The 25,889-nt window shown below is 60.7% G+C and overlaps 1 protein-coding gene across 1 annotated transcript in view; it reads right to left on the bottom strand.

Moving 5' to 3' along the window:
* The window catches only part of LOC119100618 (zinc finger protein 608), a 31,788-nt gene extending 6,302 nt beyond the window's left edge, over positions 1 to 25,486 (bottom strand). Inside the window, exons 1-3 of the mRNA XM_037223695.1 lie at positions 25,403 to 25,486; positions 18,455 to 19,083; positions 2,209 to 2,344 (exon numbers count right to left, since the gene is read on the bottom strand). Coding sequence (XP_037079590.1) covers positions 2,209 to 2,344; positions 18,455 to 19,063 — 745 coding nt within the window. The 5' untranslated portion in view covers positions 19,064 to 19,083; positions 25,403 to 25,486. The remainder of the gene's footprint in view (positions 1 to 2,208; positions 2,345 to 18,454; positions 19,084 to 25,402) is intronic.
* Positions 25,487 to 25,889: the final 403 nt, after the last annotated feature.

Below are 25,889 nucleotides of genomic sequence, written 5' to 3'. Positions count from 1 at the left end.
CAGCGGCAGTCAGTATGTCATCACCGGATGGCGCTGAGCGGCATTTACGGCTGCCAGCCTGGCCGAGCCGACGTCATACGCGCACAACAGAAGGCCAGGCATCCTTTGATCCTGGTTCCTATCAGGTGGAACGGAATGCACACGACCGAAGATATGACACGTAATGTATGCACCTTATCACCGTGAGTCGCACAGCCGCGCCACGAAGAACGGGTGTTGTGTGCCCTTGCACCCAACTTGTGTAATAAATGCGCGATGTCCAGCAATATGTATGACATCCCATGCACCTGTGCATAAGCAATGTCTATCGCATGTGTTGTGCTCTGAGCGGTGCATGAGGGCAGTCGAGTTGCTGTAAATGGCCACCAATAACAGCGATGAGTCTGTCTGCCCGCGACGCCGTCCGGCGGTGGCCGCCACTCCCAGTTAGCATACCAACGAGCTTGTTAATTAACATTAACCGGCCGGGCAAAAACCGCCCCGCCCCTGTGGCCCAACACCGCGGCACCCCGTCCCGCCCCGGCCTGTTGGCACCCCGAGCCCGTCGACCGCACCGGGTACAGTTGACGGAGGGAGGAGGGTCGCGGCGGCCCGGGTGCGACCTCGTCGCCCCTTTAATCACCGCCGACGCCGGCGGCCGCTCTGTCGTTACATGCCACGCCGGCAAGATGAATGGCCGTGACGGGCTGGCGGACACCGAGGGCGCCGCGGAGCGCGGTCAGCGCCACCGGCGCCCACCGCCCGGTCTGCACACGGCTGACCGTGCTCCTCCTCCCGCCGCAAGAGAGGCGTGCCTCGATGTGGATACGCTCAGTGAATAAGGACAAAGGACTGGCAAAGCTTTGGTATCATAACGACATGTCCCGGACTTGGCAGATGGCCTTGTTCCTTTTCGCGCGCAATTGTTCAGGTGGTGATCACGGAAGGTGTGATAAGTCGCCAGCGAGACGATGAAGCCAGTTGGCTCCCAGCCTCCGAACGACAGCCGCCGTGTGACCGCGCCTAACACCAAGGCCATCTCATAACAACCGCATGGTTACGAGTTCAAAGGCACACATCTCTGCATCGGTTCTGAGAGCTCATTAATTCAAACTGGCCAGACTCAACAGAGGCGGGCTGGGAATACCGTAACGCCAGATGCTGGATCGACGCATCCGTGAGGAGAATGACAGCAACAAGCTATACGCCACGGTGGAAAAATACCGCCAGAACCCAGATCCACTAGTGTCTATTCCTGTCACTAAGACATGCACACCAACAAACAAGCTGACGTTTTGACGTCACCGCAGGGATTCTTCGCCAAAGACCGCTCAGGGGCGGGGATATTCCTGGCAGTTACTGAATGGTTCACCAGCTGCCCACTAGATGGCATTGAGCCACGCCCAGATAGGCCACCAGGGACGCGATTTTACAAAGGCTGGTCGCAGGGATCCCTGGCAAGATAGGATAGACCGAAAACAGACGGTTATCTGGTGGAGAAGGAGCTGCAAGGGCTCTCAAAGGTGTTTTGTAAATGTCGCTGGTTCTCCGAGGCGACACTGGCTATCACTCCAATCTGTGATTCCGCGTTGCCACATCCGAACCGGACATCTCGATGTAGCACAGCAGTGTATGGGTGTTCGATACGGACATATATCTGTATGTCTTTGCACAACATAACCGAATCTACGACTCAGGCCTGCAATCACAACACTGGCTATTATGCCCGAACACCCTCGGCCTCACCCGACCGCGGCCGGAAAATGTTGAAAATAGTCGTAACTCTCCCGCCCCAAACACGCCGTTTTTCACGGGACGCCTCGGTGTGGTCGCGGGCGCACCGCCAGCGGTGCAGGGCCGACAGCTGAGCGGGCGACCGCGAGTCGCTGGCTGCCGTTGCGTGACCACACGGTCAGCTGAGTTTTCGCGGCCGCGCCGCCGACTGAGCCGACTGCGGCTCGGCCTGTCACCCAGCTGGCGCACGAGGTCCGCCAGAGAGGGGCGCTGACCTGGCGGCCGGAGCTCGGCGCCAACCCCGCCGGCAAGCCGCCAGTCGCCAACACGGGGCTCTAAAGTGGATGGATTGTGGCCCGATAGACCAGGTTGCCAGACTCCGATACTGATCCGAGCCACGACCGAGCCAGCCCGGCCGTCGTGCAGCGGTCCCAATGACGCCCCGCCCGCCGCAGCTGGGCGGCGGCGGTGGGCCGCTTCTGGCCGCCGGCTCACCTCCGTGCGTCTCCTGCCAGACGATGCCCTCCAGGTTGACAGTGGTGCCCGGCTCGCAGGGCCCCAGGCAGTCGGGCTCCATGCGCGTGCCCTGGCTGACGTGACCGTCGGTGCCGACGCACATGTCCGACACGCCCTGAAACAGGTCACGGGTCAGGTCACGTCAGGTCAGGTGAGGCTACGGTGGGGCCGGTCAGGCTGGCGCCGGCGAAGGCGGGTCAGGTCACGCCTGGCCGGGGTTGGCGTCATCGGGGCGAGAGGGCGGCACGCCACGACCGAGGACGGCATGCCATGGCAGGTCGACACGGCACTCACGTACTCAGTCATGGGAACCAGGGCGCAGTCCAGCCCCAGAAGTAGACTTGGACACCGAAACACATCACAAAGATACTAAAACATTTTGAAAGGCGTCGGTGCCACACACCAGCATGCAACGGTTGCGAAACGTCGAGCGGTGCCGTTGGTCCGTGGTCGGCTACAGACCGCAGAGCCCTCAGTAATGGGGCTCAACACTACTGGCCCACTTGTGATAACCGAGCGCAATCAAAGAGCGTTCTTAAAAGCGCACTTGCAACAGCGTGAACTGCACACGTGATTGTGAGAGGCAAGATAAGTGTGAGTCACAGGTTAAGCACCCGACCGCTAAAGCCACACTGCAGAGCGCTGTTCCCCAGCTGGGTGGCAGACGAGGCTTAAACCAAACCGAGGCTTAAGGCTTAAACCAAGGTTTCGGGTGGCAGCGCAGGCCAAAATGACATGAAGTCCGCCGGCAGGCACGGACGCGGCCGTGCACGACCGTCCACGCTCGAGCAGACCGGCCTGGGAACCGGCGAGCTGGACGTGTTCCAGATGAAAACAGCCACGCCTCGGGCAGTTACGGAAGCAGTTACCTTGAGCAACAATTGATTTCAGGTCGGATCGCGGCGCGCACCGCACGAAGGCAATTTCACCGACAAAACAAGACCAAACAGCCAGCCAAAGTTCCGAGGGCGGCTTTCATCCAAGCATCCAAAACTCCCAGACAGATACGGAGCCATCTGGTGTTCACCTCACCGGTACGCCTCATCACCTAGACAGCCGCTTGGCTGGCTCAGCGTGGCCGGGTGTGCGGAGCGGGGGCCGTGCCCCTCCGAACACGTCCATGCTCGCATTAGTGCCCACGGCCCGCGTCCGCGCGCCTGACAGCTACCAGCGACGTCCCCAATAAATATAGACGGGCGCAGGGGCGACACCTCTCGCCGGCCGCCGCAATCAAGATGGACCGATAGGGCGGCCCGGCCGTCGGCCGCGGCGTCGCGCGTCGCGCACCGGCTCCGACGCCGCCAGCAGCTGTCAACGCGGCGAGGACACGCGTGGCGCAGCGCGCGCTGCCGCCTGGCGCCCCGGCCGCCAAGCTGGGCGCGACGCCGGCTGGCGCGCCGTCAAACAAAACACCGCCTCGGATGCGGCCGACAATCCGTCAGCTGGCCGCCACCTCCGCGGCCGACGTTCGCGGTGGGTCCGCCCGGGCGGGCTCGGGTGTCCGCCCGCCCAGGACCGGGCTGCCGCCGCGGCCGTGCCGGGAGGGACACGTCGGCCAGGAGGATCCCCGCGGTGGTGAGAAGGCACGACGTGCAAAATCTCTCGAGAAGGCGCGTCCGGAGTGATGGCCGACGGACTTCTCATACGAAGCTGTGACATATTGGGCGCGCGGCTTCCTCAATCGACGTTTTACTCAAATTCCCCGCCTCGCAGACATATTGTGTGGGCTCTCCAAGAACGAAGCGCATACGTTTTTGATGTCTGACGCGCACACACGTATCCAACAAATGTGATGGAACCGCAACCCCTGAGACGAAACCTACGCACTATCTGCCAAAGGCGTGCTCGAGTCTCCTGCCTCGGCCTAGTGAGCCGGGCCTTGGGCTCCACCCGGAGCCGGCCCGGTCCGGCCGAGTCCGTGAGGGTCGATTCGAGGCCCGCGTCCGCGCGGCCAGCTGACGCCAGCGCCCCCCCCCCTCCGGTGGGAAACACCTGGCGGCGCAGACGCCGCCGCCGGCGGTCACGGCCACGGAGGCGGCGGCGGCGGCGGCGGCGTTTCGTCGACGGACCCACCGTGACGGCGACGCGGGCGCGACGGCGCTGGCTGGCACGAATTAGCTGCGGCAGGCTCTCCGCCCCCCGCACACGCGCACACGCACGAGCCGCCGCGCGCCGCCGCAGCCCCCTCCCTTTCCCGCACGTGTCGAATTCAATATCGGGCCGGCGTTCTCCAGCCTAATGCACATTGATCCGGCCGGGAGGCAGATGGTGGTGATCCCGGCCGGCAGCGAACGCACTGCTTGGCCTGGCCCTGACAGCTCCGGCCGGCAGCGGGAGGGGCAAAGCCAAAGCCAAGTTAAATGAGGTTTGCACAGCTCCAGCGAACCGCCGCGCTGTCATTTAGTCAAATAGCAGTCATTATTGATGAGTGATGTGCTCATGCAGGCGATCAAGTAAATGTAGCAGCTCACCAACGCCAGAAATCAACTCCTGGTTGAGTGGTAACTCAACAACTTGAATATCCGACCGACCCAGCGTCATCACACGTTGGCGCTTGCGCGTGGCGAACATTTTCAAAACGAATATTCCCAAACGTATAAATAGCACTGAATGGCCATGCGTCGCAAACAAGATATGTGACTCATTTAATATCGTCGACCGGTTCCAATCGATAAAGCCAATGCCACCGCGCCGCCTACCATGTTCTTTACTGACGTGATTAAGGCGGTGCCGACAGCGGCCGCTGCCAGCGGGCGCCGGACCTGGCGCCGGAACTGGCGCCGCTGTGACGGAGGCTGCCAACGCGGCCCGCCGGGCAACGAAGCGGCGCGTCGCACTCGCCCACCGGAACGGCCACCAGAACGGCCACCGGAACGTCCGGCCGACCGGAAAATAGCCACATCTCGAGCACCATCGGACGCCAGCTAAACGTGTTTGGGGCTGGGGCTATCCGTCCGCGACCATTCACCCCCCCCCCCCCCCCCCCGCTCGAAGCCCCACGGTCACGCCGGTGCCGAGAGGTGTGGGCTCAGACGTCTGGGGCGGGGCAGAGCGGGGAGCACCGGCGCCGACTGGGCGGCGGCGACCTGCGGCACGGCCCAGTCGGCCCCACCGGGCCGCTCTCATGTCGAACGCCTCGCAAGAGCTCTCCCCCCCCCCCCCCGCCAGCCGAGTGCAAGATCGCAGCCCGCACCGGGACCGTATCACGCTGGAGCGTCCCGAGCCGACAGTAAAAGTCGGTGTGTCTGTTTCCCATGATTGGGTCCTGATGATGCGGTACCAGTGGCATGACCTAAGATCAGTGACACGACCTGCGATTCGTGACATGACCCACGATCAGTGACATGACCGGCGATCAGTGACATGACCTACGATCAGTGACACGACCTGAGATCGGTGACATGACTTGTGGTCAGTGACATGACGCTGTAATCAGTAACATGACCTGCGATCAGTGACATGACATGGTTATCAGTGGCGTGACCCCCGACTGTGACCGTCCGGGGACGGGCGCCACCCCACCGTCACCGGTGTACCCGCTTCCGAGCGCCGCGGCGTCGCAACCGCGGCACACAGCAAACAGCCATCAGAAGAGACCGCCGGCCACCGTGAGTCACCAGACGTCCCGCAGACCCAGCGGACGACGGAGACGACTGACGCTCGGGTCGATGCTGACTCAAGTGAGTCCGGCACAGATCGGGCGTTACGTGGCCGCCTTTTGCTGGCACTGAGAGCGTCGTTAGTGACGGAGTCACCAGAGCAGGGCTCCAAAATGGACGAGCTTTTCCGGGCGTAAATATTGTTGAGTGCTTGTGATTATCAATGGATCGCTTCTTGCCACCACCGCAATGTAATAATTATGCACGTTAATTGGCACCTATCGGTTGGGCCAATCACATAATAAACCTCTGCTGCCCCTGTCGTCAGTTCTCTGCTGGTCGGTTGTCAGCCACTCTCCTGATCCAGATTTTTCAGAACGGGTTATCAACCCCGCAATGAAAGCGTCGTACGCCTTCCACAAACACACAGCGTCTGGATGAGGTCCCGCAAACCCCCGCACATAACGATACAAAAACACTGAGAGCATCAGACTCCATTCATCCGGTCAGTCAACCACCATCATCTCGTCCTCGGCGCCAACACAAGGTCAACATAAACAGCTGTCGCGGTGCTGCAGCATACAGCATCAAGCCCGTGGAGCCGCCGGGCACGACCGCGCGGCGCTCGAACTCGCCCGAAGTCATCCGTCACTGTCAGCCGCCTGCCATTCTGCCTTAGTTGGCCCGTCCGCGACTGTACTGAGCGGACTGTGCGTAGCCTGCTGGCCCAGCCGCGACTGTGCTGAGCGGACTGTGCGGAGCCTGGAACGACTGTACTGAGAGGACTGTGCGGAGCCTGGAACGACTGTACTGAGAGGACTGTGCGGAGCCTGGAACGACTGTACTGAGAGGACTGTGCGGAGCCTGGAACGGAACTTGTACTGAGAGACTGCCGTGCGGATGCCTGACCTGGAACGACTGTACTGAGAGGACTGTGCGGAGCCTGGAACGACTGTACTGAGAGGACTGTGCGGAGCCTACTGGCCCGTCCGCGACTGTACTGAGCAGACTGTGCGAAGCCTGGAGTGACTGTACCGAGCGGACTGTGCAGAGCCTACTGGCCCGTCCGCGACTGTACTGAGCGGACTGTGCGGAGCATACTGGCCCGGCCGCGATTGTACTGAGCGGACTGTGCGGAGCCTGGAGCGACTGTACTGAACAGACTGTGCAGAGCCCACTGGCCCGGCCGTGACTGTACTGAGCGGACTGTGCGGAGCCTGCTGGCCCGGCCGCGGCTGTACTGAGCGAACTGTGCGGAGCCTGGAGCGACTGTACTGAGCGGACTGTGCAGAGCCTACTGGCCCGTCCGCGACTGTACTGAGCGGACTGTGCAGAGCCTGCTGGCCCAGCCGCGACTGTACGGGGCGAACTGCGCAGAGCCTGGAGCGACCACCCGCGACTGTACTGAGCGAACTGTGCGGAGCCTGGAGTGTCTGATGGTCTGACGGACATGGACTCGCTGCAGGGCTCTGCCGGGGCAAACGTGTCAAGTTGTATCTGAAGAAGGAGTTCGTCAGGCACGCGCCAGTCGGCCGGCGGGCGCCTGCCCGAGCGCGTCTCTGCAGGCCAAGCTGGGTCCTGCAGGCCGTGCTGGGCACTATTGGTTCGTGCTGGGCCCTGTTGGGCTGAGCTAGGCCCTGTTGGGCCGTGCCGGATCCTGCTGGGCTGAGCGACCCCTATAGGCCGTGCTGGGCCCTGCAGATCGAGCTGGGCCCTGTCCTGTTATCCCACCGTGTGGCCGTCACTCGGCCGGGCCCGGCTAGCTGTCGCAGCGCCGGCCAGCTGGTTGGCGTCGGGTCGCCGCGGCTATCACCGCCGTCGGCAGCCGTGTGACAAATCGGGCCCGAGAGCTCCGGCCGGCCCCACCGCGGCAGACATGACCAGGATGTCACACGTCAGACCAGATGGAATCAGCCACGACAGGCCTCAGCGGCGGCGGCCCGGTGGTAATACGCCGTCAGAGCGACTGGATGTGGAAAGCCCGGAGCGCGACCAGCCGCATTCCTAGGTGTGCTAACCGACCACTTACATAAGCGGAACACCCGCTGCTGCAGGCTTCGGCCCGAAATGAAGTCTGAATTCACTGCGCTCCGGTGGGCTTCAGTCTCGTGTATGGGCTCCTGTGGGTCTCAGTCTCGTGTATGGGCTCCAGTGGGCCTCAGCCTCGTGTATGGGCTTCTGTGGGTCTCAGTCTCGTGTATGGGCTCCAGTGGGTCTCAGTCTTATGTATGGACTCAAGTGGGTCTCAGTCTCGTGTATAGGCTCCAGTGGGTCTCAGTCTCGTGTATGGGCTACTGTGGGTCTCAGTCTTATGTATGGACTCAAGTGGGTCTCAGTTTTGTGTATGGGCTCTAGTGGGTCTCAGTCTCGTCTATGGGCTCCAGTGGGTCTCAGTCTCGTCTATGGGCTCCAGTGGGTCTCAGTCTCGTCTATGGGCTCCAGTGGGTCTCATTCTCATGTATGGGCTCCAGTGGGTCTCATTCTCATGTATGGGCTCCAGTGGGTCTCAGTCAGGCGTGTCTCGTGTATCGGAGCGCCGATTCCCTCCGCTGTAACATCCCCGCGGAATGCGGCCTTGGTAACTCAGCCTCGCTTTAGGTCCGCCGCTACCCAACGTGGCGCGAAAGCCATCGCACACAATACAACGTAGTGCGAAAGCCATCGCACACAATACAACGTGCACACACTGGCTGATTGATACAGGCGGCGCCTCGTTATACAGCGAGCAGCCCCCTCCCCTTACCCCCCCCCCCCCCCAGTCTCCCCACTGTTTGGGATGCACATCGATAACAGGACGGAACTGGATTGGGCCAACAACAAACCGGGATATTTGAACACCTACAATGAGGTGATTGTGGCGCCGATTTGTCCAGGCAGCGAAATAAGCGCATGACAGCCTTAGCGCAGGCATGGCATATGGACGCGGAGCACATGGGTATGACATGTGGACGCGGCGCCCATGGGCATGTGGATGCTCACTCGGGGCAGCCAACTCCGCAGCAGCTTCAAGGACGACCAATGACGCCCCCTGCACTTCCAAGCGGCAGCGGCCTTTCCCGGTCAGTGGTCCAGGTGTTACGACATGGCCTAATCCCGGTGGTTTGGGCCTGCACTCACAACTGAAGGGCGGGGCAGCCAGTTGGCGCCGCGCGGCTCACGTGCTTACCACAAGGCAGGTCGACGCCCAGTCTACACAGCACCTGTCGGCGCTGTTCAGTTGTCAACGTTTCGTGCCATGTTCCCACTGTTCATTGTTACCAGTGTCCAAGTGGGAAAGTAGTTATCGTCAAGTGTTACGTGTTTTGTGTTCAGCATTCTTCAGTGTCCTCTATGTAAGCATTGGGCCTACCAAATGTCCAGAGCGCAGTGCGCACTTCCAAATGTCCAGAGCGCAGTGCGCACTGCGCAGCACACAATGCCATGTCATGCTAATACCACAGCATGGCCGTCCGGACCATGCTGTGCGGGCCGCAAGCACGTGTCCACGGCTCAGGCCTCCGATGGCCGGCGCGCCGCCAGCACCGCCCCGTACGGACCGCTCTGCCTTTTCACAGCGGTCGGACTGCCATTGGCACCGGCACATGCGACCCGCTAGAGCGCCGTACCGGGAGCCGGTGCACCGACACCACCCGGGAGAGGGTAGACACAGGTGTACCGACACCACCCGGGAGAGGGCAGACACAGGTGTACCGACACCACCCGGGAGAGGGCAGACACAGGTGTACAGACACCACCCGGGAGAGGGCAGACACAGGTGTACAGACACCACCCGGGAGAGGGCAGACACAGGTGTACAGACACCACCCGGGAGAGGGCAGACACAGGTGTACAGACACCACCGGGAGAGGCAGACACAGGTATACAGACACCACCCGGGAGAGGGCAGGCACAGGTGTACCGACACCACCCGGGAGGGGGCAGACACAGGTGTACAGACACCACCCGGGAGAGGGCAGACACAGGTGTACAGACACCACCCGGGAGAGGGCAGACACAGGTGTACAGACACCACCCGGGAGAGGGCAGACAGGTGTACAGACACCACCCGGGAGAGGGCAGACACAGGTGTACAGACACCACCCGGGAGAGGGCAGACACAGGTGTACAGACACCACCCGGGAGAGGGCAGACACAGGTATGCCGACACTACCCGGGAGAGGGCAGACACAGGTGTACAGACACCACCCGGGAGAGGGCAGACACAGGTGTACCGACATCACCCGGGAGAGGGCAGGCACAGGTGTGCCGACACTACCCGGCAGAGGGCAGGCACAGGGGTACCGACACCACCCGGGAGAGGGCAGACACAGGTGTACAGACACCAGGGCAGGCACAGGTGTACAGACACCACCCGGGAGAGGGCAGACACAGGTGTGCCGACACTACCCGGGAGATGGCAGGCACAGGGGTACCGACACCACCCGGGAGAGGGCAGACACAGGTGTACTGACACCACCCGGGAGAGGGGAGACACAGGTGCACCGACACCACCCGGGAGAGGGCAGGCACAGGTGCACAGCATTGGTGTCGGGCCTTCAGCATGCCGTCAATCCGCCAGGACCCGGAACGGACTGAGGCTGGATAGCGCTGCCCGGCGCCGGCTCACAGTGCGACCGCAGCGAGCCTCCGGTGCCGACGCGGCACACCCCCTCCGTCCCCAATCAGTCACTGGTCGTCAGTCGACGGTCACTGATCAGTCACCGGTCAGTCAGCGGTCACCGGTCAGTCACCGATCGTCACGTCAGTCGGTGAATGATCGTCAGTCACCGATCGCCAGCCAGCGGTCACCAATCTGTCACCGATCGTCAATCAGTGGTCACCGATCGTCAGTCAGCGGTCACCGAGCAGTCACCAATAGTCAGTGGTCACCGATCGTCAGTCAGCGGTCACCGGTCAGTCACTGATCGTCAGTTGACGGTCACTGATCAGTCACCGGTCAGTTAGCGGTCACCGGTCAGCCACCGATCGTCACGCCAGTCGGTGAATGATCGTCAGTCACCGATCGTCAGTCAGCGGTCACTAATCAGTCACCGATCGCCAGTCAGCGGCCACCGATCGTCAGTCAGCGGCCATCGATCGTCAGTCAGCGGTCACCAATCAGTCACCGATCGTCAGTCAGCGGTCACCAATCAGTCACCGGTCACCGATCCTCAGTCAGCGGTCACCGATCATTTACCGATCGTCAGCGGTCACCGATTGTCAGTCAACGGGCACTAATTAGTCACCGATCGTCAGTCAGCGGTAACCAATTAGTCACCGATCGTCAGTCAGCAATCACCGATCGTCAGTCAGGGGTCACCAGTCAGTCACCGATCGTCAGTCAGCGGTCATCGATCGGTCAGTCCTGTATCGATCGGCCACCATTTGAGTAGCTCCCTATGTGCACCTGGTGCGGCTGCATGCCATAGGCTCTACTCGGCACATGGCTTTACCTCACCCCTCCTCCCGCCCCCAGAGGTGACTGAGATGGCAGGTGGTTTGTGGCGACAGTCAATTCCTAAAATCATGAAGACCCTTTTGTGGGATTACCTTTGGCCTGCGCATCACTACATCTGACAGGGAAAGTATGCCACCGTCCACCATACCTTAATCACCTGGCAGCAAAATCGTGACTAATTCCGCGGTAAAATCATCGCCACTGTAATCTGTCGGTCTACCTGTGACCAACGCCAATGCCATTTTTAAGGGTAAAAAGGAAATGGTGAACCACAAATCGCACTCAACTAAAAGCCCCGTCATAAACACAGCACGATGGAGCTACAGAAACGGCCACAAAAACCGTCCACATTTCCACTGCGGGAGGCCGGGTGCCGCGCCGACCATTCCCATAATTGAGCGCCGGCTCAGGCTGCCGGGGACATATGCGCCGTTCCACCTAATTTCCGACAGAAGCTGCAATACGTCTCCTATCACCTCAGCGCAGCAGCAATAACTCACAACCACCAACAAAAGAAAAGCCGCTAGCAGCCATCAGCCGCTCCGGTAGCTGGAGCCGTCGGCGCGTGCACAGCGAAGCCCCGTGCCGGCGATCGCGGCGGCGGCCCGCGCCTTAGCGCCGGAGCGTGGAGGACAGGGCAGGCTGACACGCACCGTGCCGTGCTGAGGATGGGCGGCCACGGCCGCGGCCCGCGCCTTAGCGCCGGAGCGAGGGGGGCAGGGCAGGCTGACCCGCGCCGTGCCGTGCTGAGGCCGGGCGGCGGCGGCCCACGCAGCGCGGTGGCCCGCCCGGTGAAAGACGAGGCACGGCTGGCTAAATGCCGACGCAATTACCAGGCGGCAGCTCGTTAATTGTCCGGCCAGAATTCATGGTTAGTCGGGAAGGGGTAATTTGGTCCACAGCGGGCAGGGTGGAGAGTAAAGAGCACATGGTCAGGTTGGCTAGTTGGCGGAGGGAAGGAGGAAGGGAGAGTGGTAACGTGAAGATCGATAGAAGGAACGGGGAGCAGAAGGTAGAGAGAACGAGACAAAAGAGAGAGGGAGAGAGAAAGGAAGAGAGAGAGAGGGAGAGAAAGAGGAAGAGAGAAAGAGGAGGAGAGGAGGAGGAGGAGGAGGAAAGAGGGGATCTTATCAGAACACCATGACCGATACATAAAAGATGTTGCCTTGTAGCCGGATTGAGTGACAGTAAGTGAAAGCCTGTGGACATCGTTTGCGAATATTTAGATAAGTTTATCCAGGGATTTAAAACAGAGACTAGCATACAGCAGGACGTTCTTTTCTTTGTACATCTTTGTATAAATTAGCATGCTTAACACACCAGTATCAACATCGTGAAAGGTGTAAATTAAATGATATTGCGTACGTGTATTCACAAAAAAGCGGCAGGCAAAGATGACGTCTACACTGGGCAACAAGCCGACCTTAAGGTCTGTGGAGTAAACCCGAGCTAAGCACGACCAGTGCTAACATCCACTGCACCATTGAAATGCCCAGGAACGCAAGAAGTCATTCGCTTCCGCGCTAGGTTGTAAACATTGAGCTGAGTGTGGTGATTGGGGCAGTTAACGACTGGCGTTTCGTCGGCAACAATACACAGCTCTCCGATCCGAAAGTGGCGTTCCGGCCAACCCCTGCCCACGCTCCACCGACGCCGCCCGGCGTCCATGGCCGGCTCTAAACACCTCCTGTGCAGGTCCCTGGCGCATTTTCCCACGGCTGGCCGGCTGCCAGCTGCGAGGGGGGGGGGAGCTTCACCAGCACGCCAGGTACAGCAATAACGCGCCGACCGGAAGCGAGCGGTTCGTGTGATGATCGGAGCCGCCGCCGCCGCCGCCACTGCCGCAGCGCCACCTTGGACCCGACCGTCGGCGGCGGGAAGGGGGATGGGAAGCAGAGCTGCCACTTTTGCAGGTTCTGAAAACCCGCCTCGCCCCACAGCCCGGATCTGAAAATCTGCCACCGAGGGCTGACGCCGTCACTGATCCAAACGAGAAGTCCATGGCGTGAGCCCAGCCAGTCTCTCGCTTAGACACAGATCTTTAATAGCTACCTCTACACCAGAAATATGTCGTAAAAGTCAGTCAAGACTTGGCCTAAACGCAAAGCTCCATCGCTGGCACGTGGTGTGCGCACGTTCTAAACACAAAATCAGTTAGTTCTCCTGAGCAAAATGAATGAATATGTGCTGAAATTTAGCCTGACAACTTCTTCCACAACGTCATCCCGCAGTCCTCCAAACTCTGGTCAGCTGGGGTTCCAGCCCGGCAAGCCCACTGTGCTGCCAGGCTGGGTCGGCGTTACCCGCAAGTATTCAGTTTAGTGCAATGTTGGCCATATTCATCGTAGGGAGTCACCAGCAGAAATGAAGGATACACTAATGTATTGAATGCTTTATTGCCACCATATTCTTTAACTGATTTGTTTTTCATGTAGACCTGTGCACAGATATATAACACAGACAAGAGATGGCAGAAGCGCACAAAACAAGCAAACGACCAAGGACTTTGGGGGTTGGATTGATCTGTATTTTTGTGCAAATTAAACGCAAATTCGTTTACATTTTTGGAACATGCAAAGCAATAATTTTGCGAATTGCATGCTTTGAGAACCTGCAAAAACCACCATATTATCAGCCATGGCTGACAAATGCCTTGCTCTTTTTTTAACCCGCCCTTCGTGGGCACGCGAGCACAAATCTACAGCTCTAATGGGAAGGGGCGACAGAAGACGCCGCGGCTCTATTGGCAAGACACGGCTGGGGACGGGTGTGGTTATGGCGGCTGTGACGTGCATTTGCACGGCAATGGGGTCATGAAGCGCCCTTTATCATGCATCACGAGACCACCTAGCACGACCGGCACGGAGTGCACAACCAAGCCGCATCTGTCGCGAACTGGACGGTTCGGAGCGGGGGACACCCGCCCGAACCTGGCCCGCTGTGAGCCGCCTGCCCCAAATCGCTATAAGTCATGTACGCGCTCCTTCGCCACCCTGGCACGCGAGGTGCCAGCCCATGGCGCCCCGTGGTCTCCGCGCCCACCGCACGCGCAATACAAAGGAAGCGCACCCACGAACGCGCGAGACATGACGACACGATGGTGGCAGGGGCGGCGAGGGGGCGGGCGGTCACACGCCGCCGGACGATAAGCGCGTCCATTTGGCCGACCCGATGGCCCGGCACCGCGCTCCGGTGAAAGTCAGACAAAAAACACCGGGCGCAGCGACGGCTGGCGCGCGCCGACGAGCGCGGCGAACAGCGCAGACGGGAGCGGAGAACCGTCCGGACGAGGGCGGAGAACGGTCTGGACGAGGACGGAGAATGGTCCAGAGGAGGACGGAGTGTTAACAGCCAGATGGAAGCGGAGAACGGCCAGACGACGGCGGCGAATGGTCCACACGAGCGCGACGAACAGCGCAGACAGGGGCGGAGAACGGACCAGATGAGGGCGGAGAACGGTCCAGATGAGGGTGGAGAATGGTCCAGACGGGGCGGAGAACGGTCCAGATGAAGGCGGAGGACGGTTCAGATGAGGGCGGAGAATGGTCCAGACGAGGACGGAGAATGGCCCAGACAGGGGCGGAGAACGGCCAAGACGAGAGCGGAAAACGGCCCAGGTGGAGCAGAAAACGGTTCATACGGGGCTGGGGAGCTGAAAACGGCCCAGATGGGAGCGGAGAACGGGTCAGCTGAGGGTGGAGAATGGTCCAGACGGGGGCGGAGAACGGTCCAGATGAGGGTGGAGAATGGTCCACACAGGAGCGGAGAACGGTCCAGACGGGGAAGGAGTGCGTGCTGGCCGGGTCCCGCGGGTGGTGGGCGAAGAGACTGCCGTCTGTCTTGTGGAAGAGCCGATTGGAATAGCATAGGTTTGCTTGGCACGGACCCCCACACCCATTGGCCCACCCCATTCTCAAGCGCCAATAAAACTTGGTTCATTTTATGATGCATGCCATGTGACCACTATGGGCTAATCCCACATATCCAATGCCTATTGTAGCGGAGAAAACCGAAGCATTCCTAAGCCTATCGCAGTGGAGAAAACCGAAGCCTTTCTAAGCCTATCGCAGAGGAGAAAACCGAATCACAGCTAGCTGCAAGTGCGAAACCCATAAAACACGCCGCCGCGAGTCGGCGCGCCTCGCCATTTTCACCAGTACGGCCCAACCGTGACGTTCCTCCCATACGTCACTGAACGGTCATGCGAGGCTCAGCGCCGTATACACGCCACGAGCCCTCGGAGGGCGTCGCTGGCCCACTTTAATACGGGGCGTCGCTAGCCCACTTCGCCGTCGCCATTGGGGCCTAAGGACACATTGAAGGGAGCCCTACTCGGCCAAGGAGCCATTTTCAAGAGAGACGAGTCGGCCCGTCAGAAGCAGACGACACCGAAAACTCGTCAATCGTCCGCGAACCTACCGACCGAAAACACGTCAAGCGCGCGCCCGAGAGCGCCGGGCATCCTTTGGAGCCTTCTAAATTAGCTATGAAAACGGGCCAGGCTTGCCAGATGGCTAATTAATGGATCCCGGGGTGAAAGTCGTGCACACCTGCGCCAAGCGTCCGGCTGATCGCGCTGGCGCCGACGGCCGCGATGTGGCGCCCCGGCCAGCCGCTCGATCACCAGGCCAGCGGGCCGCGCGGCAGCTCTGGCGCGGACCGACAAAAACCGTGCGCTGTCTGTCCCCCAGCTCCGAGCCGTCCGGCCCGAGCCGGACCGGGATGACGGGCGATACTAACGGAGCAGATTCTCCTACCGCCTCAGCCGGCCGGGCTGCGGCGGCATTCAGGGCGGCCGGGCGAAGGGTGTGACGTCACGGAGCGACCGGCGAGACGAGCCAATCACCGCCCGCATTTTCTGCGTGCCGGCGGCCGACCGGCAGACGACAGACGCAGACGTGGTCCCACGCAAATGAGCAGCCTCACGGCGGAGCGTCGTGTGACGCGATCATCGTGCAGGGCGCGGTTACTGGATCTACAGGGCACATTCCGCTGACCGCCTGGGCGGGATGTGCGAGTTAACGGGTGGCGAGGCGACAGACAGCCGGCTCAGGCTGGGGCGACCGGGTGGGCGGGGAGGGGCGAGCTGCAATGACGGCGGAACAATGATGGTGCAAAGGTTAAAAACCCGACCTGAATAATGAGCACCGATCCTGCGCCTGAATAATGCCAGCTTTTAACAGTAGGCACTTTAATAAGGTGTCCAGGCTCAGATAAGCAGGCCCCCCGCAAGCGGCTTTCGCCCGTACTCTCAAAATAGTTGAAAAAAAACTGAAGAAGGCGCATATCCTTCGTCCAATTTCTGCGTTGTCAGATAGTGCCATATTTTACGTTTGGACGCTGTGATACTGATCTGCCCTGCCCTCTCAAGGGCTCGGCAAGATACTTTGAAAACCTCCCCGCTAAAAAAGAAAAAACTTGAAAACCTAAAATGTACTTCTTTTCATAAAAATACCTGCTCCTTTTACGAGTCCTTGATACGCTGCCAGCCGCGCTCTATAGCGCTGTCGAGTGCTGAGAAACGGTACCGACCCGCCGCGACGCCTGCCTGACGGCGTGCTCGCCTGAGGGCGATTAGTGACCCCAGAGGTCACCAGATGTAACAGCACAATTTATAGCCGCGGGACACGCCACATAAACCAGCTCCTGATTTGGGAGAGAGCTGACAGCGAGAGTCGAGAGCAGATCGCAGCCAAGTTAATAAAAACCAGCCTCGGTAAACAAGCATTACTCAACCCGAACACGGATGGGCTCCGGTTCATTTGGCCGAGCGCTGGCAGAAAACGTCGCTGAAATTAATAACCGCAACAAAACGCACAGAAAAACGGCGACAGCGTCAGTCCGGAGGCATGCGGGCCGCGAGACGCAGTGCCAGGGGTGTCCCGTCCCAGGCCCGGCGGCGGTGGCGGGCTTTCATTGGTTTTCGGTCGGCAGCCGGTGACCACTCGCCCCAGCCACCCGGCCGTCGCAAAGTCGAGGCCACCAAATGACAACGGCGCCGCGAAGCCGCAGGTTAGCCCGGCGGGGAGGAGCGCAACGAGTCTCGGCCGCGGCGGTGCAGAGTGGTTGGGGTGGGGTTGGGGGGGGGAGTTGTTAACCACAGCAGCGGCTTGTTATATGTATATCGATGGTCGGCACGCAAGGATAGGAAGGTCCATTGATTCCGATCATTATCATCGAAGCCCCGGTTTTCGACAGAGATATTCTTTGTGTTGATAGTGTTGGGAACTGGTCTGTGAGTAGCCTGGGAACAAGCATCTTGATACTGAATTAACCTCAATAGAACTTCGGGGCAAAATACATGTCAAACAACTGAAGGTCAGCTGGCCCGCGCTGAACAGCAGCATTTTCAAACCTGACAAATGATCCGCGGTGATAGAGCTAAGTATAAATGTGTGCTATTATCCCATTATCCCCGGGGCGGGCAGTCGAGTTCCGTTTGGCGCCGCGCCAAGGTCCGGGACCTCAGCGACCGCGGGCGGCACCGGCTGCCCTGCACGGCTTCGCAGCCGGCAACGGAGACAGCTCTTTCAAACGGACCATTGGCACGCAAGCGCCGTGGGTTACGGTCTGCAGCGGCAGTGTTCAGTGACGGTTTAGTGACGTAACAGCTATTGGTCTGAAGTGATGCGTCAATAAATACGGTTTGACTGCATAGTAGAAGCACTCTAAGCCAGGGAGCATGGGCCACCGTATCACGTATCCATGCCGACGGCTGCGACAAACGATCGCGGATCCCTCCCGACGGCCACGACACATGATGAAGTGACCGGGATTGTCAGGTTTCGAACGAAATGACCGGATGCTTGCACCGTAATGACGCTCTGGGGTCAATCTTTTCACGCATGACCACAGGCCTCACGAGATAACATATGCGATTAGCGCCCCCTCCCCCATCAAAGCTGAGCAAAATGTGGTCTCGGCACGCGGCACGTAGCCACCAGCCCGCGGCCATCGCAACGGGCTGGTGCATAGCCATCGCACGCATTGTCACACGGAAGCGCAACAGATCCGTCCCCGCTCGACCCACACACTGCCCGAGCAGGACGGCGGCAGCTGGCTACTCCTGAAGCCCACGCGGGGTGCTCTCGAGCCGTCCGCCAGCGCCCGGCGGGGCGAGCGACCGCCGCGTGCCGTCGCATACAAAGCCAGACACGGCCACAAAAACGCCAGGCCGGCAGACGCATACCTGAGTGGGGGAATCCGTCTTGTGCCGCTTGGCCGGCGGCGACGGCGCGGGCTCCTCGTGCTCGGTGGCCGGCCCGTCCTCCTGGCGTTCACCACCACTCACGCCGTTCTCGCACCTCTCCTGTTTGACGGCGTCCTTGTCACGGCGCTCTTTCTTGTGCACGGCACGTTTGCCCACCACTTTTGCAACCCTGGGCTCGGCCACGCCGGCCACCGCCCCCGCCCCCGCCCCCGCCGCCGTTGCCGCCGCCCGCGCCGCGCTATCCACGTGCACGATCTCGTGCTTGGCCTCGGACGACCGGCCCGGCTTGGAAGTGCGCTTGATCTTCATCTTGAGCCCCTTGTCCATGGAACTGGAGTGCTGCGCGCGCACGCCCATCTTGGCGCCGTCACCGGCCGCCGGCGCCGCCGTCGGCGCGCTGTCGTTGTTCTTCTCGATGTCGGCGTCCAGGTCGATGATGAGGTCGCCGATGCCCACGTCCCACTCGTTGTCGTCGTACTCGAAGTTGGTGACGGGGGCCGCGCCGCCGCCGCCGCCGCCGCCGCCGCCGCCGGCTGCCTCCGCTGACCTCGGGGTTGACCTAGGTTCGGCAGGCGTGCCCTCCTTCATGGTAGATCACCGGCTGCACGCTGCAACATACGAAGGGGCGGCGCGTGACCACAGGGCCGCCGTCACAACACGAGCGCACGAGCCGCAAGAACGCCGCCGCGCATCTGAACAGAGCCACGGCACCGAAGGCTGCGCTCCATGGAGCCCGAACACATGACCAGCTCCCGTTTACACTCCACAACATGTCTTAACTTCAGCTCAGCAGCGGTGGCGGTGTCAGCCCCCCCCCCCCCCCGGAGCAGCTTGGGAACTGAAACGAGACCCAGCTATCCAGGCTGGCGATAAAGCCAAGGAGACGGCTGAGGAGGTGCCCCCCCCCCCCCCCCACAGGGGCCTGAAGTGCACAAGATCCTTAGTGCATATGGTGGTGCAAAATAACTAGGCTTAAAATGTTGGCCAAACCTGTGGCCAAGATGTTGCCGGAATTTTGATCCTAGCGAAGACTTTTAGTCCGGCGCTTGGCTTAGGCTGGGTCAGACACACCCTTGCTACTTGTACATGCTTTGCTTGCTCGCACCAGGCAGGCGATGCTTGTTCGGCGCGTAAGCGGGCTTTGTTTCTCATCGAAAAATCAAAGTAAAATGCTACCAAAAAGCCTCACCAGACACACATGTTATTAAGAAAAAGTTAAGAGCAAATATGGACGGCTGCATAGGTGATTAAGTCCAGTGATAGATTAAGTCCACAAGATAAGTTCGGGCTATCGAATGCCTTCAAGAGAAGCTTCATCACCATCTAAGCTATCAAATACTATCTCAAGATCTAAGGCTATGAAAAAAGGCAAAAAAAAAGTACAGAAATGGGCTCTCGTGCTCGGTTCGGCAGTTTCCCCAAGTCCTCAATAAGCGTCACCACTGCTCAAGAGCACATAAAACGGCGGCGGAACACCTAAGGGCTAGGCACCGAGCCACATAAGGTGTGCGGCTGGCGTACTGACATGTTTTCGTGAGGAATGCCGCAACCGAGCTTGTTTCATGCTAGCACGGCACCGTTACTACCGGATCCGTAAAAGGCGCACAGCAGCTCCGCCGCTCCACCTGATCAGCCTGCATCAGGCGCGCACCGAAACCGCTTGGACCACGAGTGTATGTGCAACACCAGCAATTACGCCCTTTAAAAACCGGACCGCAAACCGGACCGCCATGGCATATAGCCTGAGTTCACGTGCCTACATCATGCGCCTCGAAAAAAAACATGAGCCGCTGCGTATGTCCACGCTGATGCGATGGGATGCGCCGAAAAAGGCTATCACATCATAATCCGAAATGGGCAGAGTGACTAATTTTCCCCAGTTTGGTATGTTTTCATATTCCAGGAATAGGGCATCACAGAAATCCACGCACTATGCTGGAGATGTGTTTGGTTTCACCGGAAGCACAGCAGCACCTCCGATGCCGTTCTGTATTGTTGTCACGCCAGTCGACCATGAAAGGCCGCATCTCAGCCGCGATCTGCGGACTTCTCCTCGAACTGTAATTGGATAACACTCGGAGAAATCGCCGGCTACCACCACTGCCTGCCAAATCGCGATGTCTTCATATCTCTATACCAAATAATAGCGCCTGTTTAGTTCTGACCAACCGGAGACCGGTCCCGTGACTCACTACGTCATCTGGCGTACAGCCATTCGCGGATCGTTGACCCGCCCGACCAACTCAATTCACAATTTTCCGCATCCCTGAGACAACGACGCGCCATGGTTTTATGTCTCTTGGACGGGTCTGCACAACACGGGTGTTTTTAGCGCTTCATAATGCATACCCAGCTCCTCTGCCTACCAGTGATACAGAAGCACAACAGGCATCGTCATCGATCTTACCGCCGTCCCAATGTCTAATGTAACATGATCTTGCAAGCACCACAAATACATTCACGGCACTTATTCCGACTGTCTTGGCACGTATATTTGTCTGGTTTCCGTAAGTTGCGGTGGATTAATTTGCTGTCAAAAATGTGCATGCCACAGCGCGAGACGGAGCGCCGAGGTGTATAAGCCCGAGACATTTAAGCTGACAGACCTGATAATGTCATGGCCGTGTCAAGCTCTATTGATGACAATTGAAACCGACCTGTGTCCACATCTGAGAGATGAGGATATGCGGCACCGGCCGATCCGTCTGGCATTCTGTGTCCGTACTCCATGAATACATGAAGATCCACGACCATCGGCCAACTAGCGACCTTTGCCTTACTTGTGCACTGACGAAACCCATTGACGTGAATGTATCGCGCTATGCATCTTGTATCTTATGACCTCTGTATCTTGTATCTTATGACCTCTGCCCTCTGAACACAATTATCAAGAGCCGCCCTTGGCACATCGCCTGTTGAGTAGGCGGCGAACTGAATGCACATAGTGTTCGCACAGCACACAAAAACGGCCCCTGGCCCTCGCAGTGAAGGCCGCGCGCCTTGAACCGTACTTTTCCAGGCAGTGGAGCACGTAATCCATCAACTCCTCCGCATCGCGCTGCCTAATTAACCGCTCCTTTACATCACTGTCGGATTTCTCCCGTCTTTTGCCGCAGCGAAAAAGCTGCGCTGACTCTCCGGGCACCGCTGCGGGAGCTAGTCGTATCTATCGAGGCGTCGCGCCACGGCCGGCGGCGCCACTCTCGCCGCGTCTGTCGAACGGCGGCGCCCTCCGCCCGACGACAAAAACGACGCACCACCTGCCGGCATCGCGACGAGTCCGTAGCGGCGGCGCGACGGGCCTGTACCGGCGCCCGTCGCCGCGCCGAGAAAAACCGGACAACGGGAGCCGGCGGCGGTGCGCCACCGCACGTGCCCGCCGCGTCACTCGGGCCGATCTCAAGATGGCGCGGTGCGGCCGCGGCCGTGCGGCTCGGCCTCTCCGGTGTCATTATTGACTGGTCGGCGGCCGGGCGTCAGCTGGCTCCGGGGCGCGGCCGCCGCCCGTGCCGGGATGGGCCCGGCCGCCGCCGGCAGCCCGGCCGGAAACGGAGCCCGGTTTAGTTTCGCCGCCCCGCTGCAGGATCTGTAATCTGGCTCGACCAGGCCGGCGCCGGCGTCCGCCAGGATCTGCCGACGACGCTCCCGCCCGGAAAGTGGCAATGGGCCTTACGGGCTGCCACGGCGTCATTCATTCTTTGCTGCGTACTGCCAAGGGCGTTATTTTGTCATTGTTGTGGAAAACGTCACATATACGTAACGGGCTTTAGGTTGGTTGGATGGTGATGGTTATGACCAAAATGTGTCAATTGGGCGACAAAACTGATAGTGCACTTCCTGCAATTTGTTTGGCTGGTGATGAAGGTACGCCGGGCATTTGAGAAAGGTGCAACTTGTTATGCATAAACACAAATTCTTGTTTTGCAATACGTGAACTCCAAAAGGTCTTCCCAAAACGGATCGCTGCAAAGCAGTGAGCAGTCACATATGCATCCACGCACAATGCACGCACTGTCCACCCAAATACCTTCGCGCAGTCCATTGAAAAGCCACAAGTTTATTTTAATGAAAGAAACAAACAGCTGACCGCATTAACAACCAGGGGCTGGTTCGCGCGGCGAGTGCGCGGGCGGGCGCCCAGTCCGGAGAGCCGCCACACCCAAATCGCCGGCGTCAGATGACATTATACCTCCACCTGGCGCCAGCGTCGCGCCCGCCGGCTGCTCTTTGAGGTCGTCTGTAAAGCACGTTATCGGCCGGGATAGTGGTCGCCGGCCTCCCGCACCGGGCCGACCAATTAGAGTCGTATTTCACACGGCAGTGGAACAGCCGCCTTCACCAAGCTCATCAAGGCCGGCACGGCGGCCGCCGCCCGATGGCTTCCACAGGCGCATTCGATAGTCGGGCAGCGCGCGCGCGCGGCCGACTCGCCAATCGGGCACCGGAGAAATTCCGACCGGGTTCCGTGCGGCGACGAAATAAAGCTGATGCACACTGATGTATGGCGGATTAGCGTCGGGAAAACAGCGCCCGGCCCGGAGGCAGGCACGTCCCCGGCCGGCGCGGCTGAAATCGGCATAAGGCCGAGGGGATTGAAAGGGAGGGGAGCGGATAAAGTGCGAGGAAGCGACTGACGAGCAATGGAGGAGGGGCGGCAGGGGAAGCGGGAAAGGACAAAAACGTCAGGGTGGGAAGGCTGGCCGCCAGGCTGGTCGCCAGAGAACCCGACGGCACGAACGTCCCCCATGCGGAAATCCCGTCGATAAAGTCGGGCTGTAATTTCAGCGCCATGCCTCCCAGTGCTGCTGACCCCCGCCGTTGAGCCTCTGGGATTCTCCCGACAACAGTGAAGTCAGCCAGATCACCGGCGCAGCCAGCAACGACTTCTGAACAAACGACGTCACGGACCAGCCGTGGCGTCACATGGCCGTCCGTTCTTATCTGGCGCGGCGCGCCGAGCCTCGGATGCCGGCCCGGCAGCGCCCACAGTCAACACGCCCCGAGAGGTTTGGAGATAGGTCAGGGCTTAACCCGGGCTGATCGGCTTCCACTGCGGCCAGGGAACGCCGCGGCTGGGTTGTGCCCGAGGCGGGCCGACCCTCCCCCACGCGGCGTCCCCTCCTGCCGGCGGCGCGCCGGCCGCGCGAGCCCAGATTGTTATCGCTTCGGTGGGGTCAGCCGGCGGGCACAAGTGGACGGACGTTCCCCGGCCCGGCTCGGCCCGGCCCGGCCCGGCCCGGCCCGGCTCAGCTCGGCTCGGCCCGCCTCAGCCCGAGCCCCGCCACGCCGGCGTGGCCGCGCCTGCGAATACCGGCGCTAGGCGCGATTGATCCGGCATCCCCCGATCGCAGCCGCCAGACACGGGCGAGTCGAACCCCCCGACCGCAGCCGCCAGACACGGGCGAGTCGAACCCCCCGACCGCAGCCGCCAGACACGGGCGAGTCGAACCCCCCGACCGCAGCCGCCAGACACGGGCGAGTCGAACCCCCCGACCGCAGCCGCCAGACCCGGGCGAGTCGAACCCCGATCGCAGCCGCCAGACACGGGCGAGTCGAACCCCGATCGCAGCCGCCAGACACGGGCGAGTCGAACCCCGATCGCAGCCGCCAGACACGGGCGAGTCGAACCCCGATCGCAGCCGCCAGACACGGGCGAGTCGAACCCCCCGACCGCAGCCACCAGACACGGGCGAGTCGAACCCCGATCGCAGCCGCCAGACCCGGGCGAGTCGAAACCCCGATCGCAGCCGCCAGACACGGGCGAGTCGAACCCCCGATCGCAGGCCGCCAGACACGGGCGAGTCGAACCCCCCGACCGCAGCCGCCAGACCGGGCGAGTCGAACCCCGATCGCAGCCGCCAGACACGGGCGAGTCGAACCCCCGACCGCAGCCGCCAGACACCGGGCGAGTCGAACCCCCCGACCGCAGCCGCCAGACACGGGCGAGTCGAACCCCGACCGCAGCCGCCAGACACGGGCGAGTCAAACCCCCCGACCGGCCAGACCCGGGCGATTCGAACCCCGACCGTAACGTTCCTTACGGCAGAGCCGTAACGAACCCCCGTGGGAGACGAACCTCGCGGGGGTCGTCCAGCTCATGTGGTGGCTGCTCCACGGAATGCGCACTGCGAGGAAGCTGCAACCGCATGTATCTGCCCCGAGCCGGTGACCCATGGCAGTACCGCGCGCACGCATCTTGTCGAGAACCAGTTAAGAAGCATGACTCGACCCATGCGTTTGCTGTTGGAGCCGTAGGCCCTGCAGCGGATAGCACGGAACGGCAGGCGGCAGCTGTCGCCGTCTAACGGATCAATCAAGAAAACCAGCAGATCATGAAGGGGAAGGGCATACAGCATGACCTTTCCGGTGGACAATTGTCTGCAGTTGAACGCCTATGACCATCCCACCTGCAAATGTTTGCATAACGATGAATGAGTAATGGTGAGAGGAATATCGTTAGAAAATGTTTCGTACCGGGAGTAAATAAACCAGTTTTAGGGAGCACACTAGCAGTTAGCAAACCACTAGGGCTCCAAAGGCGTGTAAGAGCACCAAACTTCGCGGCCTGCATTCATTGTGGCCCTAAACGGTGCTGCACAGGCGAACTCCAAACCGTCACGACCTAGCATCGGGGCGTCACGAACCTCCATAAACAGCCGCCCAACAGACACTGGTGCGAATCGCCCGACAGCGTCACCGGGTGGACCGCTTCACCCGCCGGAACACACCACGCCCAGAACACAGGTCAGAGCACCGACCGCAGAGCACACACGGGACCTCCGGCATCGCCCACCGGCCACGGTAGGCGCCGGGAGCACCGCCGCCTCCGCAGCACCGGTGCTCTCGGAGCTCACGCGCGCGCGGCCCGGTCCGCACCCAGCGGCGCACACTCGCAGCACATGGGGCGCAGCGCCGCCCGGACCTCACCTAGCCGCCGAGCCGTCCACGGCCCTCGGCGTGGTGGCGCTCCACTCCCCCTCGCCACGCACACAACGCTCCGCCGTCCACGCGGCACTGGGCGGCCGCGCGCCGGCAGCCGGCGCCGCGCGCCGAACAAAGAATCCTACGCTTTGCAGCGCCCGGCGCGAGGCTATCGCCCGCCGCCGAGATACGCGTCGGCCGGCCAATCAGCGCGCGGAGTTCCCGATCCTGGCTCGCCCATTGGCGGAACGTGTCGGCGACCGTCACATGGGCGCTAGCCTCTGCCGCGGTGTCGGCGCCTGGCCGCCGCGGCCCAGCGCCGCTGTAAATCGTGATATATTAACGCGACTACACAAACAAATGGTCGGGCGTGGAAGCTGCGCGCCTGTTTGTTCGCAGCCGGACAAGGGGGGGGGGGGGGGGGCCTGACGGCGCGGCTCGTGGAGGTTGTGTGGCCGACATCTCAGCATTCGCAGGTAGTTTTCTGCCGCAG

This window comes from Pollicipes pollicipes, unplaced genomic scaffold (assembly GCF_011947565.3).
Source record: "Pollicipes pollicipes isolate AB1234 unplaced genomic scaffold, Ppol_2.1 Scaffold_4881;HRSCAF=5763_pilon_pilon_pilon, whole genome shotgun sequence".
Lineage (NCBI taxonomy): Eukaryota > Metazoa > Arthropoda > Thecostraca > Pollicipedomorpha > Pollicipedidae > Pollicipes > Pollicipes pollicipes.
The sequence above is the reverse complement of the archived record's forward strand: the minus strand, read 5'-3'. Positions and strand labels throughout refer to the sequence as shown.